Source organism: Elephantulus edwardii, unplaced genomic scaffold (genome assembly GCF_000299155.1).
Source record: "Elephantulus edwardii isolate Elephantulus edwardi_28Jun2011 unplaced genomic scaffold, EleEdw1.0 scaffold00004, whole genome shotgun sequence".
NCBI classification, from domain to species: Eukaryota; Metazoa; Chordata; class Mammalia; order Macroscelidea; family Macroscelididae; genus Elephantulus; species Elephantulus edwardii.
Genome location: NW_006399754.1, coordinates 7,683,086 through 7,700,357, shown reverse-complemented (window position 1 = coordinate 7,700,357; position 17,272 = coordinate 7,683,086). Strand labels below are relative to the sequence as shown.

General features: G+C 42.1%; 2 protein-coding genes across 2 annotated transcripts in view; one reads left to right on the top strand and one right to left on the bottom strand.

Moving 5' to 3' along the window:
- PROSER1 (proline and serine rich 1) overlaps window positions 1-3,719 on the bottom strand; it is a 35,469-nt gene extending 31,750 nt beyond the window's left edge. The window contains exons 1-2 of the mRNA XM_006879613.1: window positions 3,657-3,719; window positions 378-443 (exon numbers count right to left, since the gene is read on the bottom strand). Coding sequence (XP_006879675.1) covers window positions 378-443; window positions 3,657-3,701 — 111 coding nt within the window. The 5' untranslated portion in view covers window positions 3,702-3,719. The remainder of the gene's footprint in view (window positions 1-377; window positions 444-3,656) is intronic.
- A 1,214-nt stretch (window positions 3,720-4,933) lies between these two features.
- NHLRC3 (NHL repeat containing 3) lies at window positions 4,934-15,183 on the top strand. The gene is made up of 7 exons (XM_006879612.1): window positions 4,934-5,017; window positions 6,026-6,178; window positions 6,438-6,585; window positions 9,352-9,552; window positions 12,200-12,291; window positions 13,289-13,401; window positions 14,931-15,183. Exons 1-7 carry the CDS (start codon window positions 4,934-4,936, stop codon window positions 15,181-15,183), a joined length of 1,044 nt encoding a protein of 347 aa, XP_006879674.1.
- The last annotated feature ends 2,089 nt before the right edge of the window (window positions 15,184-17,272 follow it).

Sequence of the window (17,272 nt, the reverse complement as noted above, 5' to 3'; positions counted from 1 at the left end):
AGTCAAATTGGATCTGACTGGTACAGGAGGAGATTATCCCTCCTTCTCCAGCAGAGCATCTGGTGGAGTTGAACCGCATACCTCTGGGATTGCAGTGCAGCTTCTTGCCATTAGGCCACCAGAGCTCCCTGGGAACTAAAGAGTCACTATATTTAAAAATCTTGTTAGAGTACGATGGCATGGTATAAGTGGATAGAGTTATAAAATATGTCTGAATTTTATAAAGTTTTCTGCTCAGATGAAAAGCTACTAAAGGTCCTGAATGGAAACACCCATAAAATAAAAACAAGTTTGAATGTAACCAGGAGGTAAATACACAGTAAGCAGAACGTTAATGTAAAAGGAGGTTCTTGCATAAATAAATGAGGAATATTTACCTGTTCACTAGAGAAGTATCCGTGCACATATTCAATTGCTTTTAATTTGTACTCTGTCAAAACAGCCTGAAAAACAGAGGGAGGTATTAGTACAGGTAAAAGCACAGCAGTTACACCCATGTCAGAAGTGTCTAAGCACAATAAAAACAGTGATGTTCTTAAGAATGGTCTCCATGTCAGTTAAGGGCACTGTGGTGACATAGTGACATGTGGTGACTGTGCAGATTCCACATTGTAATGGACACACGGAGCAGGAAGGGCCTCCTTACACTCTCCTGTACAGAAAAAGACTATACATTGATGGAAATTACACATAGAATTTACGGAAATATGATCAGTCTCAGAATGCTACAAAAGCTAACTAAATTGTGACTTTTAGGACACATTCAAAGGTGGTGCCTCTCTCTAGTGGTTCAAAAGCTCCACTGGGTGATACTCTCCAGTGCAACTTTGAGCCTCTGAAAACTTGTTGGAGGGTCACAGTCTGTTAAACTCAAACACGAATGGTAAAACACAAGAGGAGAAGACTGTCCAGTTTTCTCCTACAGAGGGGCCAGAGACTCAAACTGCTGCAGCGGGCATTTGTGAGGCCTTAGAGCGAATTATGTCACTAGAAATTTTACAAAGGGAATATGATTTGCTAAATTATTTCAAGGCACAGCTAATCTAGTCTAGTCTGGTTCTCAGCTTGTTAAGCTGTGAAGCCTGAGGAAGAAAGTCAGGGTGGTCTGAATCTACCAGCAGCTTTGAACTTCAGTGAGGCTTGTGTTTTTGTTTCTAATTTAGGTTTGCTGTTATTATGTGCTGTCCAGTGGGAACTAAATTACAGTTGGCCCGACAGTGGGCTCTCCAGGGCGGTATATCTCATGAGATTGACCCATCTTTCTTCCTCAGAGTGGCTAGGAAATTTGAACTGCCTGCTTCTTGGTTAGCAGCACAACTACTTGCCACTAAGCCACCAGAGCTCCTTAAATTTAGGTTTACAACCTCAGAAACTGACTCTATAGCAGTGGGGTCTTTTGTTTGTCCTCCAAGAGTTACTGTAAAGATTAAAGCAATTTCTTTTACAACTGATACAGCAGCCGATGCTCAGTAAATGCTGGATTATATGTCCTCATAGAGAATCTAAGTGATGGTTTCAGGTTTCCAAGGCTGTCAATCAAATTCAGAGACTGCCCATCTTTCAAAGAGCACGTGGTGATTTTGAACCGCCAGGTATGACTGCCGCCTTTGTGTGAACCGAAGAACATGCATAAAACTCCCTCTAAAAGGTCCACTATTTTTCAACCATGTCACAGATTTCTGATGGCACAGTCTCAAGCATGCTAGGGTACAACTCAAAGAGACCTGCCTTTGAGTCCAAGAGCAGCTCGAGGGAACAAGCTGCACTGCAATCCTGAAGGCACCAGGTTCAAATTCTTCGGCTGCACCACAGGAAAAAGGTAATCTCCTCCCATGTGATTAACTGCCTCTGAAACCCCCCTAGAGGGTCAGCTAAACTATGGGTTGGTTCTGACTTGGACTTGCAGGTATGCAACAACAACCCCACCCTTGTTTTAACAGCCTGAGGAAAGATTATGGAGCAAAGTTTAACCATTAGGTGGCAGCTCCCCCTACCCTGCCCCACTGGGAGGCTTAAAAGAAACAATGGGACTAGTACATTAGCAATTGCCTCTGTAAATACTGGTTATTATTCTAACAGAATCAGCTAGTGTCTTGACCTAATACCATCTAGAACTCACTGCAGTCTAGTCAGAAGACTCAGAGTGGTTTTGCAGAGGCTGTGAACCATGCAGGAAACTGCCAGTGCAGAGTGACCCTTCTGGCGTACATTAGGTTAGGCCCTGGACTGATGACAGTCTACAGTCTGAACCCACTAGTCCTCCTTGGACACCAGATGGAGGGTCACCACGAGTCAGAATCAACAGGACAGCAGTGGGTTTGTTTGGTGTTGGGTGTTAATAGAGAAAAATAATGCAGATGTTTATCTGGCATAATGAGCAAAGGATGTACTTTTATTTCAGAACAGAAAGAATTCAGTTGCCACCTGGTGTACAGGTAATTTTCATCTCTGGGAAAATGTCCTTATTTGCCGTATTAATTATCTTATGACATCTTTACAATCCATAGAAGGTGGAGAAGAAGCAACAGAATACACTCTTATCTTTCAAAAATAAGTATCTACTGATCCATATTAACCTACAAATATTTAAAATAAGGAATAATTAAAAATCAATTCACAAAGTGTAGCATCTTCTACAGTTAGTAAATTGATATTTTACTGCACATCTTAACAAATTTTATATCCAAAAGCATAAACTTTGTTCAAAATATTCAATGTATCAAGCATATGAATGGTACTTAATATGAAATTCTGGGGAGAGGCAGCTTTTAAAAGGATGAAAATAGAAAGGTAAAAAAGAAATGTTTTATGTACAATGAAGAAAAGTAGCAAACTTAGAGACTTTAGAAGGACTTCCTAACTCAATATAAACAGTAAGCAAGGAAAGACTTGGTAAAGATTCCTTCAGGTACGTGAAGGATCTTAAAAGACAAGTAAATATAGATTAGCTATGGAATGCGTAAGCCAAAGAAAGGTAAATCAAGCCAGCTATAAACGGGTAGAATCTTGGTTTTAAACTGTATAATACAAGATTACTTTTTTACAAACAATGTATAGATATCTTAAACCCAGCCAACAGAATAGAAGCTTTCTGGTTCACTCTGATACATAATAGCTTCAAAAAGCAGCAACTATTTGAAAGAAAAGTTTTAAAGTGCCTGTTACAGAGTGCCCATCCCTGAGTCATTACCATTACACTACAGACACTGTGCCAGTCCAAGTAACAACTCTATCTTGCCTATATTCAGATTTTTTTTTGGGGGGGGGGAATCTATGCCTTAATACCATTAAAGAAATCCCTCCCCCCCACCCCATTATCTCTAGTTTTCTGTTACTCTTAGGACTGAAATGAACTAAGCGCTGAACGATCAAATAATTTTATCCAAAACCAGTGCTGTCAAAAGATAAAGCAGAGCTTCAAGGAGGATTTTCCTATTAAATGAAACACTGTATTGTTTCGGAAGAATCAAGTATCAAGGCAGTTTAGTTTCTATATGTAGGATAAAATGTATCTACACCATCGGTCTAAAAACAAACAGACTTTGCAAGTCTAGGATTCTTCTTTTGTACATCTATCTACAGGCATTATCTCAAAGAGCACAGGGCACAACAGTTACTAATACTTTGCATGACTTTAAAAAATCAAATATAATTACCTTTCTAATTTCATCCAGCACCGTTTCAAAGGACTTTTTGTCCATCTTGACGGCTATCTCGAGGTGGCTTTAAGGGTTATACTTTCAATTAGCAAGCGTTCATCTCCAGCTGCTCCGTTGATTGCAAAAAGGTTGGGGAGGAAAAAGGATCCCAAAGGGAAAAGGATGGGAAAAGGCAGTGAGCACTGTAAAATCCACACACCAAAAAAATAGCTAACAGCAAAGACTTGGGAAAAGTTTTTATTAAAAAGCACTCGCACCAGGCTTCCCCAGCCTCTTTCCACAAAGCTTCAGGGTGCCCCAAGCAAGAGCTAAGGTTCTCAGAATCCGCAGAGAATCCTGGGGGCTGTGCAACCCGGACAGCGGAGGCGAGGGGCCCCCCGGCGAAGCCTCTGCCCAGAGAGGAGCGGAACCCGCGCCCGGAAGGAGGAAGGCGCGGGCCCCCTGGCTCGCACCTGCGCCTGGGCTGCACTCCTCACCGCCCCGGGCCCGGACTCACGGTCGGGCAGCGCTCACCCAGCTCTCCGCAGACTCCTGGGTCCCGCAGCCCGTGCAGCCGTCCAGACTGGCTCTTTGTTACTAACTGCTGCGGCTTCCAGGAGCAGGCGAGCGGCCCCAGAGCACCAGGAGCCCTGCGAAGCTGGAGAGAACCCCTTCGCGGTGGCCTCCGGACCACCGCAGCGCCAATACTGTCACGCGCCCGGCTGGGTCCCCCTTGGATCCCCCCCACCCTCACTCCTGGGGACCTTCAATGACGCCTGTCGCACTCAACTGTGCGCCTCCAGCTCGGGCCACTCTTTCCTGAAAGGCCAGGTGGAGAGGGTCCTGGTGTGGGAACGTAGGCGTCCACAGCGGACGCCTGGATGCCTCGGAATCCACGAGGCTTAATTCCTTCCTAGAACCCAGCAACCATTCTTAGGGCTTGGATAGTTTAATGGTTTAGATTTTCATGTGCGTTTGTCTTGACTGTTCAATCTGAATTTCAAAGGATGCTAGCTAATGGTTCAGGCATATCTACGGGCGTTCCCTCAGTGAGAGCGTCAAGCCCAGGCCTGGGACCGCCCTCAGGGGCGGGGAAAGGTGGTCACGATGTCTGCGCGCGTCACCTGACAAGGGGCGGGACCCGGAAGCGCGCCGGGAATCCCAAAGCGGTCATCTCAGATTCTCGTGCCTTTTCAGGCTCTGCTCCTTTCCTTGCTTTCCAGCCACCGGCTGTGGGACTCCGGCCCGACGTGTGAGACATCCCGGCCACGGTGTCCCCGCCGCACGGCCGCCTCATGGCGAGATTCTGGGCCTGCGCGGCCGGCGCCGGCTGCTTTCTGACTTTTCTCGTTTTGCATTCAAATTATTGTGGTTCCCCGGTGAGTTGGGTGTTGAGCTGTCAGGGTGTCAATGTTGGGAGGTGATGATGCTGTTTTGAAATGTGGGGTCCAGAGTGGGCGGTAGGTAGCGGGCTCGTGTCCTCTTAAAAAGTGTGTGCATGCGATATTGTCATTTTCCTTCTCGCTCATTGCCGCCGAAGCGGACCATCTCCTGGCCGAGTCTTCTCTGGATTTCCAAGGCTGTAAATCTACTTCCTAAACAACATGCCTCCGGAAACCCTATGAACTTTGATGAATATCGATAGTTGTAGAGGGGCTTCAAGCCTTTTTTGTTCATGTTGTCGCCGTGAGTGGCGCTTGACTCAAGGCAATCAACAACAAATCACACTGGAGGAAATTACCCATCTTTTCTCTTTCTCCCTCGAGCCACTGATGGATTCGAACTGCCAGAGTGGCACTGCCATTGGGTTTAGCAGTGCAGCTCTCTAGTGACTACGCCACCATAGCTCCTTCAAGTTTGACATTTTCATCTACTTGCCACTGCAACCCTGCATTATTGTAAGCTCTCTAATTTTGCTAAGAAAACAAACAGATTCAACTTGGAAAGGGTTAAACCAGGGTGCTCCTTGGAGGCAAGGATTCTGAGGCTTCGTCTGACATACTTTGGACATGTTGTGAGGAGAGACCGGTCCTTGGAGAAGGACATCATGCTTGGGAGGGTGGAGGGACGGCGCAGGAGAGGAAGACCTTCTATGAGGTGGATTGATTCAGTGACTGGGATAATTGGGATGGGAATGTCGGAGACAGTGCGATTGGCACAGGACAGAGCAGAGTTTAGGGCTGTTGTACATAGATAGGGTCGCTGTGAGTCGCAAGCGACTCGAGGGCACATCACAACAACAATTTTGGTAGTCAGGGTCTTCAAACGCACAAGCCCAGTTCTTTGGAAAAACGTCTAAAGCATGAAGTCTGTCAATGCATGCGTGAAAATATGGGGGTGTTTTTTAAAATAAAAAATCTGAATCCTCACTTTGTATGTTATTTAAGATTCTAAGAAACATTGTTCTTCAAATTTCATGGACAACTTGCAATCCTCTTTACCGACTGGATGTGAGTTGGCCTAAGTTTCCGGAATACTTCACTGGAACTACGTTTTGTGTTGGAGTTGATTCCCTTCACGGATTGGTATATGTAGCACAAGTAAGTGAAAAGGGGAGGGGATTGTTTTAATTAGGAACGTAAAGAAAGATGTCTTCTTATACCTTTTTGCATTTATATTATGCTAATTGGGATATTTGCCTTCAAGTTTTTGAAAAAGTAATGAATTAAAATATCACAGGTATTTAGTAATTTATGAAATGTTACTAATATTCTCAAGTAACTTCTTCTGTGATAAAATAAAGATTGCTTTTATTTTAAAATTAATCCTGTCTAAGTGGTTATTTTTATATGCCTTCAGAGAGGGGATAACCTCCCAAAGGTTTTAGTATTCACAGAGGACGGATATTTCCTACGAGCCTGGAATTATACAGTTGACACACCTCATGGTATATTTGCAGCCAGTACATCACATGAACAATCTATCTGGATCACGGATGTAGGAAGTGGTATGTCTAGTAATATCTATTGCATTCTCTGGCTAGGAATCACATTTCTGCCCTTGTTCTTGCTTGTACATTCTTAAAATCAGAATAGCTAAATGTAATCTTAATATCTCTAATGACTCACAGAATTACCTTTTGAAAACTCTTTTGTCCTGTGCAGAATAAAGAAACTTTAAAAAGAGGGCTGTAATTTTTATGATGGCTCTTTTTTTTAGTCTACCAAGGGACTTTCCTACTTTAAATTGGCAGGTACATTTCTCAGATTAAATAAACACTGAATTCCTTGAAGACATAAATGGCAGGTTCTAAAGCTGAGTGAATAAATGGGAGGCTTACCTCAACAATTTTCTTGCAAAACTGCCAACAAACCATAATGCCTTTATTACCCAAAGTCCTGCGGAAACTGGTGTTAACAGTTCTAAAATTCCACTGACAGCATGTCTAAAGATCTCTTGCCTTCAGATATTTTTAGTAGACTATGCATATGCTAAAAAGCAAAGTTAGCACAGTTGCATTTACAACTCTAAGGGAATTTGCAAGAAGTTAGCACAGTTGCATTTACAACTCTAAGGGAATTTGCAGAGAAAGCAGCTTGCATGTATTTATTACTTTTGACAGAGCAGTACCACACAGGGCTCCCAGCCTAGCCTTACCTGAGGACCCCAGAAAGGAATGGGAGGACAAAGATATTTCTAACCAACCCCGTTAGAATCTCAACTTGAAGAAAATCTGTTTTCCATTTCTGGATAATTTGGATTTTTTTTTTTTTAATTAACAAAGTCTTGGTTCTCATAAATAATGCCATTACTACCTCTGTTCTTAGAACCAGAAAAATTTTCTGAGCCTCAACTGATAAACTGTTTAACTTTAAGCTGTATTTTGAGTGGTGATATTATGATTAAACCAAAAAGTCTAGATTATTTTTGAACTCCATATAAAGAAATTTGACCATTTTCACCCCTTTTTTTTTTAAAGGCAGATTCCGTTGCTGAAGGCCTTTGCCTTTTCATTCATTCCATCAATGTTACCTTTTAAAATTTTTTTACTATGGAAAATATCCCTGAATTTCACAAAAGAATGTAAATTATACCATTATTCTGGTATTTTTTTTTTCTCAAGGAGTAAATACCCTCCTTTAGAATATGGTTGAAAGCTGCCATTTTTTATTTATTTTTTTTTTTAAAGACATGATCTGCTGGTTTTCTAACCCTTTTGCTAATTCTTTACCGACTTCTGGTAGCCTAGAGTCTGGTGTGTTGGGTTGTGAACCAAATAATGAGTGCTTGACATTCACCAGCCTCTCAGTGAGAGAAGGATGGATAGTCTTCTCTGCTGAAATCTTACAGCCTTGGAAACATGATAACCTGTTAGCCTTGGAAACTTGATAGAGGGGTGATGAGAGTCAGGGTCAATTAGAAGGCACTTGGTTTAGATTTTGGGGGTTTTGCCAGTTCTTTAAAGGCTCTGAGAGTTTTTTCTTTAGTAACATTGTATTCTCTTACTAGCCTGTAAACATTAGTTCAAGCTCCTAAACAAAACATAATAATTTCTTTCTAAAGACTAAATCATAATGCAAACTGCCAGACTTTAAGTCAGCTCACACGCTAAGCCTATTGCCCTTCAGTGGATTCTGACTCAGAGTGAGGCCCTCAAACAGCAAATTTTCCCCAGGCTTTCTCAGGCTGTAATTTGTACAGGCGCAGCCTTCCACATCTTTGTCTTGCAGAACAGTTAGTAACTTAGCACCGACCTTTGAGTTTGCAGCCAAGCACTTAATTACTGTACCACCAGGACCAAGTGAATTCAGTCCGTCTACTTTGCCTTTTGAACACCTACTAATTAATAATTTGCTTTTCTATGCCTTAAGGTTGATTTCTGCTAACTACTTGCAATTTTTCCTTATTTATCAATATTCTGCTTTACGCTTTTGTTTACAAAACTTAATGTAGAAGAAAATCAACTAGTAATTTGGAAAGATGATTTCATTTTTTAGGAAAAAAAAGCTAATGTGTTGACTTTATAATTTGTTTTCCTTAACAGAAAAGTAGTTAAAAACGATCAGAGAACATTTTCATGATCTGCTGAAATTTGAGATCAGTACACAAAGGATGTAATAATAACATTTTCAAATTAGAGTTAATTGTTCCCAAGCTTTTTTTATAATCATTGTTTCTCACGGTAGAATCATTAAGATTCAAGAGGAATATTCTGTTAACAGCACTAGATTTCTGTGTGGTGGTGGTGTGTGCTGTTGAATCAAACCACTCATATTTGACCTTCCAGTGGTTTTTCAGGGTGTATGTCACCCATTTTTCCCCGTGGAGCAACTGGTGGATTTGAACTGTATGCCTTTGGGTTGTCAGCACAACTTTTTACTACTTGAGCTCCCATATTTCTGTAATGAGTCTCAGTTTTCTTTGACTTATTTTGGAGTAGCTATGATTTTAATTTATGGATGGATTTCGCAATAACTAGTGAAGAACCTCTACTGTTAGTTAACAATAACATTTTCATTATCTGAACCAGTAAACCCATTAAGGAGCCCTAACTGGAGGGTCAGGACTTCACATCCACCAGCAGCTCCCTGGGCAGACAAGGCAGTCTTTACAGCCTTGGCAACCCTATGAGGTTTTACTCTCTTAGAGGGTCACTATAAGTTGGAATTGACTTAGTGGCAGTAGTTTTGTGCTAATCAACCATTTTTAGTCTCAGCTTTTAAAAGAATGATCATTTGTACAGCTGTTATATTGTGCATATCTGTCTTTACAGGGCCCTATGGTCATACTATTAAAAAATATAATTCCTTTGGTGATCTTGTTCAAGTCTTGGGGACCCCAGGCAAAAAAGGCTCTGATTTGAGTCCCCTGCAGTTTGATAATCCTGCAGAATTATATGTTGAAGACACAGGAGAGATTTACATTGTGGATGGAGATGGAGGATTGAATAACAGATTGTTCAAACTGTCCCCAGGTACAGGATTTAATTTTGTATACTATCTGAACATTATAAGTGACATATAGTATATGAAGCTATGTATAAAATGCACAAGTGTGATACCAGGAGAAAGCATGGGAACCGGCGCTTTGGGTGGACAGCAATAAATGATCCTGAGTACGGTGTTTTTATTCTTCATCAAAGCTTAAATAGGCCTATTTGTTCTTTAGAAGTTTCCTCCAAAATAAACTAGAGGTGTTTTACAGTGGACTCAACTGATCAGTGGGTGTCCTGTCAAATTCAGAAAAGGGGAGTTAGGGACCTGGACTGTTCTCATGTCCTGCAGACTGAGTGATCATGGAGTTTTGCTAGTAGTTTTCATTTTTGGGGGTTACTTTTTTAGAACCAGATCTGTGTCCTCTGTAATATTTTGGGCACAGGCCTGTTAAAACTAAGTGCTAACCTCTGATATTTAGTCTTAAAATAGGAGTTTAAGAGAAGGGAAATATTAGCTAGGAAAGTAGGACAAAGATTTCATGAAGAAAGTAATCCTTGAACTATAGTGATTTTGGAGGGGAGGAAGGAAAGAATGAGAAGAGCGCTTGCTGAGAACTGTCCCTGAAGGCGGAGCTGTGGAGTTAGCAAGGCTTCCAGAAAAGAAGCTGAAGATAAGTGTTTCTTAATAGTGGAAAACAAGATTTGAGATATTTTTGCAAGTTTAAAAATTTTTAAGGGTGTTTTTGTTTACAAAGTGTCTGAGGATTTTTTGTTTGAAGTGATGTGTGAGAAGTAGAGTTTGTAAGATCAGAACTCCATCAGGATGTCAGGGGATGTCATCAGGAGACTACTTGGTCTTTATCACCCAGTAACCGCACTTGGTTAGGCCACTTTAAGGGACATGGGGAGAGAGACAAAGTAAAGAAAAGCTTTTGGGTGTTTTTAAAAGAACATTTGGTACACTCTATTTGGTAGTAACAGCAAAACCTTTTTTTTCAAATCTCTGTTTTTGCTAGATGTTTAGGTTACCAAGTTAGAGGCCCAGTTGACAGTTCCCACACACATTGATTAAGGACCACAGTCACGTTTTTGGTAATGTGTTGGCATTCCCTTAATAATATAGGAAGCTTGAGTGGCAAATCCACAAGCTTCTGTGCCATGTCGTGTGAGAATAACTGCCTCTGAAGACCTGCTGAAGGGCCAGCTATGAGTCAGTTCTGACTGTGTGGTACATAACCATAACATATGTCCCATTTCCAGTACTCTAGTTTTCTATCTCGTCTCTTTTTATCTTCCCTACAGAGTCAGTGTGACCTTTTTGACTCACGCAGATGGTTTTAGTAGAACACCAATCTAATGGGTACTATCCTGTATTTTGTGTGCTGCTTGGCTTTTTTGGCTAAAAGATAGTGTCAGGATAGTTTTGGTTCAAGATGTGACGTTTGTCTCAGGGCGAAGAGCTCAAGGAATCCTTTGCCCTCGGTGGTCTATTTAATCTTGCCCTTTTGTAACTTTTGAGGTTTTTTGTACATTTCTTTCTCGTTCTGGCTGAAATCATCTATAATGAATCCAGTCATATGTGTGCACAGCAGCTGGGTACCATCTAGTCCTTCTGGTCTCAGGGAGATGGTCTCAAGGTTGTGACTTCTGCAGACCATCAGCCTTGTAGGCTAATTTTTTCTGAGATTGGGGTTGCCTTCGTATTTACTCTCCTCCCTTGTGATTTACTGCTTCTGAAAACCTGCTGGAGGGTTAGCTGTGAGGTGGCTCTGACTTGACAGCAATGAGAGAATAATACACCTCTATCTGTTTTCACATGTGTATGCACCTGTACCCACCTGTGTACATATCGGCCTATGCTCATCTGCTTGTGAATCTTACTCTCATTTTTTGATCTTTGCTGGAGTTGTTACCATCTTATATATGTCACATTTTTTACTAGAGGCATCCTAGAGGCAACCGGATTTATGAGACAGATTGACCATGGATAATGAAGGAGTTCTTGTTAGAGCTGTCAGGTTGCTTGTGACTGACTCTGACTACATGAGCCAGAATAGAACTTCCCCATAGGATTCTCTAAGACCCTCTATGAGATGGATTACCTCAGTGACTGGGCTCATGGGGGTGGGTGTGTCAGAGACAATCAGGTTGGCTCAGGATAGAGCAGGATTCAGGGCTGTTGTACACAGGGTCACTGTGAGTCGCAAGCGACTCGATGGCACATGACAACAACAACAAACATAGGATTTACTATACTATAATCTTTAAAGGTTTTTTTCTTCTAGGAAGCTACTGAGTGGACTCAAACTGCCAGCCTTTTGATTAGCAGCCTCAGGAGACAAATGATGAAAGCCATAATATTTTTATCAGGACAATGGTGATACCAATTAACAAAAAAGTTAGGAAGGAAAACTAACTTGAAGGAGAAGATACGAACCTTAAATAAAATACTTGTGAGACAATAATGAGAAAAGGGAGGTAGTAATTAAAGAAGGAGATTAATTATTTGAAGTATTTTGTAACGTGCTAGACTTGGGCATATAAGTATATAAAGAAGCAGCCAGGGAAATGTAATCAGTGGGGAATATAATTGACTAGTATTCTGCCAATCACATAACAAGCCTTATGTGCATGAGGTACCCTGTCCACTGTCATCTTACCCTCTACCTGTGTTTCCCTTTGCTAGACTTCATGATGCTGTGGCTGCATGGAGAAAATGGTACGAGGCCGACTCAGTTCAACATACCTCACAGCGTTACCGTTGATGCGACTGGCCGGGTAAAAATTCAGTGCTGTCTGGGACCGTGTGTCTGAGTGTGTGTCTCTGTGTTTACCTACGGGAGCTCTGATGGCTCAGTCCATAGGGAGTTTCACTGCAAACCCAAAGGCTATGGCTCTCTGGGAGTTCAGATCCCCCAGAAGCTCCTTCGAAGAAAGTTGAGCAGTCTTCTTCCATGTGGTTTACAGCCTTGAAGAACCCACTAGAGGTCAGCTATGAGTTAGTTCCTACTTGATGGCAAGGAGTTTGAGATTTTTTAGTTTTTATTGGTCCTCCACAGTCAACACTCTTGGCACCAGCAGCCAGGAAATCAAAAAACGTATAGTGATGGGAGAGTCTGCTGTTAGGGACCTCTCCAGGGTACTGAAGAGCAATGGTGTCACTCTGGAGACTAAGGTGCGTCTGATACAGGCTGTGGTCTTTGCAGTCACTTGTTATGCGTCGGAGAGTTGGACAATGACTAGGGAGGATAGAAGGAGAACTGATGCCTTTGAGCTGTGGTGCTGGAGAAGAGTATTGAATGTACCAGGGACTGCCAAGAAAACAAACAGATTCATCCTGGAGAGGATTAAACTGGGCTGCTCCTTGGAGGCAAGGATTCTGAGCCTTTGTCTAACATACTTTGGACATGTTGTAAGGAGGGACCGGTCCTTGGAGAGGGACATCATGCTTGGGAGGGTGGAGGGACGGCGCAGGAGGGGAAGGCCCTCTGTGAGGTGGATTGATTCAGTGACTGGGGTAATCGGGATGGGAGTGTCAGAGACAGTGTGATTGGCACAGGATAGAGCAGGGTTTAGGGCTGTTGTATATAGGGTCACTATGAGTCGCAAGCGACTCGACAACATAACAACACATTTGGCCCTTTAAAGTGAAGTGAGATAAGTGTGCTATGTGAAGCATACCATCCTGTTCTCTTCTCTACATGTTTTATTCGTATTATAATGTAGATTTTTCCAATAGACAAATTCCACTCCCTTCCCCCATCTCCCCTTTCAGGTCTGGGTTGCTGACCGAGGAAACAAAAGGATCCAGGTGTTTGATAAAGACACTGGGGAATGGCTAGGAGCCTGGGATAATTGTTTTTCAGAAGAAGGACCATCTTCAGTCAGGTAATCATTGCCTTTTAAAATGCTTTCTTTATTCTTTTCACATGACTTGGCTCCTTTGAATAGCTTGCTGAGGGTAATAGTTAACTTGAAGCAAGGGTAGAAAGGAGAATGAGGAAGAAAAAAATGTACAGAGGACATAAGGTGGTATTTTAAATTCCAGGCAAAATGAAAACAATTAAACTCCATTTGTGGTAGGGAAATCCTAGTGTCAGGTAAAGTGTCCATGTTTACCTTTACCCTCTAGATAACATTTGATAAACTTTGCAGTAGAATGAATATCAAATCTGAGTCTGTAATTTAGAACCCAGCTTAACACACAGCCCTTTGTTCATTTCGTGTAGTACTCTGATGCTGTTATTCAAAAACATTTATCCTAAGCTTAAACAGTCATCACACGTCTCTCGCTTCCTCATAAATGGGATTAAAGAGCCATTCTGCGAGCACTGAGTGTTCATTTCCCACTGGCGGAGATAAATGTGTTATCACAAAACTGTGGGTCTCCCTCGAGCCTCTATAAAACCAATCTCAGAGACAGAGGTGAGGTGGGGCCCAACAGTTTTATTATACACTGGCGAGCTCTGGTGAGCTGGGTCCATGGGGAGTGTGCTGCTGTCCCGCAGGGGTGCCTCTGGGCGTCCGAATCCGTCAGCCCCTCTGGAAGAAAGCTGTACACTCCTCCCATGTAGTTTACAGCCTCCACATACCCACAGGTGGGTCAGCTGTGAGCTGGTTCCTACTCAACAGCTGAGGGGGGTTTTGAGTATATAGCAGATGAGTGTGAGCTTCTCAAACCTGCCTTCCCATCTTGGAAACCGAAGGGGGGAATTTCTGTAGAGGGACAGGACACCAGAATATGAGGAACTGTTATCATATTTTCTCCTGTCTGGTCAGTGGCCACATTCTATCCCCGCCGACCTGATCTTACCGTAATCCAGAGGTGGTTGGCCTCATCCGTATGTTGTGGGAAGCGTGGCGCTCTCCAGGGAACGGAAAGCATTTCATGGCTGATGTTCCTGCCTGCCTTTAACTTTGGAAGGAAAATTGCTGGAGGAAAGAGGAAAAAGCAGTAAGAAAGGAGTCTTAAGAGATGGGGCATAAATTGATGGAGCAGACTGAAAAAGGGCAACAGAAGAGTATTAAGGAGAGTTTAAAAGAGTTTTAGTTTGATAAAAAAGCTAACAGCACTCTTACTGACTCCTAGGGTCCCTCTGAGCAGATCTCGTCCTGTCCTGTACCAGCCTCACGATCTCTGGTACACTCGAATCTCTTGTTAGAATCACCATCTTGTTGAGGGTCTTCCTCTCGTTCTGTAACTGTCCACCTTTCTTAGCACAGTCTCTAAGCACTGCTGCTCGATTAAAAGAAAGTCCTTTCTGTGCTTAGGATACTGTTATAGGTTGGTGTCGCATTTATGATTGTAAAGTATTAGAAAATGCCCATTTTCTGTTTTAACTTTTGTTTGGAAACATGTTTACAAAAGAAGCCCTTCGTTTTCTGTCTCGTGTTACGTCGCATGTCTTCCTTGCTAGGCTGACTCCGGACGGCAGGTACCTGATTGTGGCTCAGCTGCACCTGAGCCGGCTCTTGGTGGTGGAGGCGCCGCCGGTCGGCAGCGTCGGCAGCTGCTCGGTGGTCGGCACGATCCAGCTTGCAGACCAGGTCCTGCCTCACCTCCTAGACGTGGATAAGAAGACGGGCGCGATCTATGTCGCGGAAATCGGAGCCAAACAGGTCCAAAAATATGTCCCCTTGAGAGGCTACTTCTCTTCACTTGGTTCATAATTTCTCCTTTTCTAGAGGTCTTTCCGAGTGGAAACTCGGAGCCTCAGAGTCATCACTGCGTGTTTAGACATGATGTCAAAATACAAGAATGCATTTCTTTTCTTTTGTCAGGTCTGTTCTTAGATTAATTTTTTTTATTATAAGTGAGATTTTGTTGCCATTCTTGAGAATTAATTTCACTTGTAAGTGCATGAAAATATTTTAAAGAAAAGAATGTAGTTACGCAAACTGCTGATGGATTTGAACCACCAGAGATGCTGGGCCTTCTGGTTCACGACTTGTTTTGGGTTGTGCCGCCCGAGAGAGCTCCCTTGTTTGGTACTAAGTGTCCACCTAGAGCTGGATCCTGAGGAGGAATAAGTGAAAGGGCAGGACTTCCCTGCTTTGAGGACCTTATAGCCCAGTGGGGAGAAAAAAGTGAGGAGCTTGCTGTAAATCGTGGTACTGTTTTGTTTCATTTTAAAGCTTAACTTGTGTTGATTCTCTAGCTGCAAGACAATAACAGCCGTAACTAATGCAGGAATACAGTGACATCTAAGCACTTTACTGACAAGACTTCTTGGAAATGATAGCATTTTTTAAAAGGCAGGTAGCATTTCTGTAAAAATGCTTCTCGATGTGGTCTTTTCTTTTTACCAAGAACTCAGTTCATTCCCAGTGTTTGACTACCTCAAAGAAGTTTCAAGATAATTATTTATATGGAAAAATGTATGAGACCCGTAGAGATGAGTAAGTTCTTGTGCTGCTCCCCTGTCACTCCCCTTGCCCCACACCCTTAGACTGAATGCTGGCTTTCAAATCAAGACAAGGACGTTTCCTCCCCGAGTTTGTCCTAGTTGATTCTAGGCTTTGAGCATTGCTGTATGTTGTTTAATAAACGTTTGTGCCGGTATTTAAGCTGTTGGGTAGTAAACATCATAACTTTGCTAGGCCTTGGTTTTCTCTTCTGTAAATTGGGAATATATTTTTTTCTCCTTGGTAAATGCCATGATGATCAGATGTACGAACATTCCCTTTGAAATATTAACTGGAGGTACTAGACATATTTTACGAACAAAGGACATTTGAATGTGCTGTTTACCAGACATCAGCTATCAGGTTCGCCTTCATTTTTCTTCTGTCACTTTTTTCTAAACGTCTTCACATGCTTTGTACATTTCAGCTAATACAGTACATTTGTTTGCATGAAGGACAATAATTGAGATATTTGTTGGGGTTTTAAATTCAATCACAAACACAAATGTCTCTTGGAAGGAATGGAGGCTTTGGAAGCTAATTGTATCTCTAAAATGCTTTGTTTAACTATTTTGTACCAGATTTTTATAAAATTTGTTTTAAAAAAATAAAACATTCCTATATGTGCTGTTAAAATTTTTCATTACTAATTGTAGTTATAATATTTCACTTTTTTCCTTTGGTTTGGTTGAATGAGAGATATGAGTTTTGTTAAAAAATAGAACACCAATTAAAAATTGTAGAAGAAAATGAATGCAGTGTTGTCTGACTTTCCTGTTATCTCAATCACACTCTGGCTCTCAGCTGGGGCATTTAGCTGACTTATATTGCCAGCAGTCTTTTATATAGAAAGATTTACTTTTGTCATTTTATCATGTGCCATTTTGTGAGACTTACGGTTTCTCTTTACCTCCACTGCTCTATTTTTTTCTTTTATTGTAGTGTGAGTGAAAGTTACAAAGCAAATTCTTCATTTAACCATTGATACACATTTTGTTCTGTTGTCATTAATTTCAGTTCACACAATGAAACTGCATTTTTCTCATGTCCTCCCTATAATTCTGATTAATTCCCAATAATCCTTCCATACCGCTGTGCTCCTCCTTTCTTCAGTATTCATGTCTATTTCCTTTCCATGCACCCATACTCGCCTGCTGTCTGTCTAAGGGAGCTCTGATGGCCTGTGATGAGAAGATGTGCTGCAGTATCAAATGTGGAAGGTGTGATGTGCCATCAAGTCCCTCACAACTCACAGTGACTCTGTCGTTCCTGACCTTGCCCTCTCCTGAGCTGGTGTTACTGACTCCAACACACCTAACCCTATTGCTCCAGTTACCAGGTCAATCCATCTCAT

Excerpts from the sequence above, each read along its gene's own strand:
- NHLRC3 (XM_006879612.1), top strand. The coding sequence starts at position 4,934 with ATGGCGAGATTCTGGGCCTGCGCGGCCGGCGCCGGCTGCTTTCTGACT. Across the intron at positions 6,179-6,437 it reads GATTGGTATATGTAGCACAA|AGAGGGGATAACCTCCCAAA; the intron begins GTAAGTGAAAAG and ends ATATGCCTTCAG. Across the intron at positions 6,586-9,351 it reads GATCACGGATGTAGGAAGTG|GGCCCTATGGTCATACTATT; the intron begins GTATGTCTAGTA and ends CTGTCTTTACAG.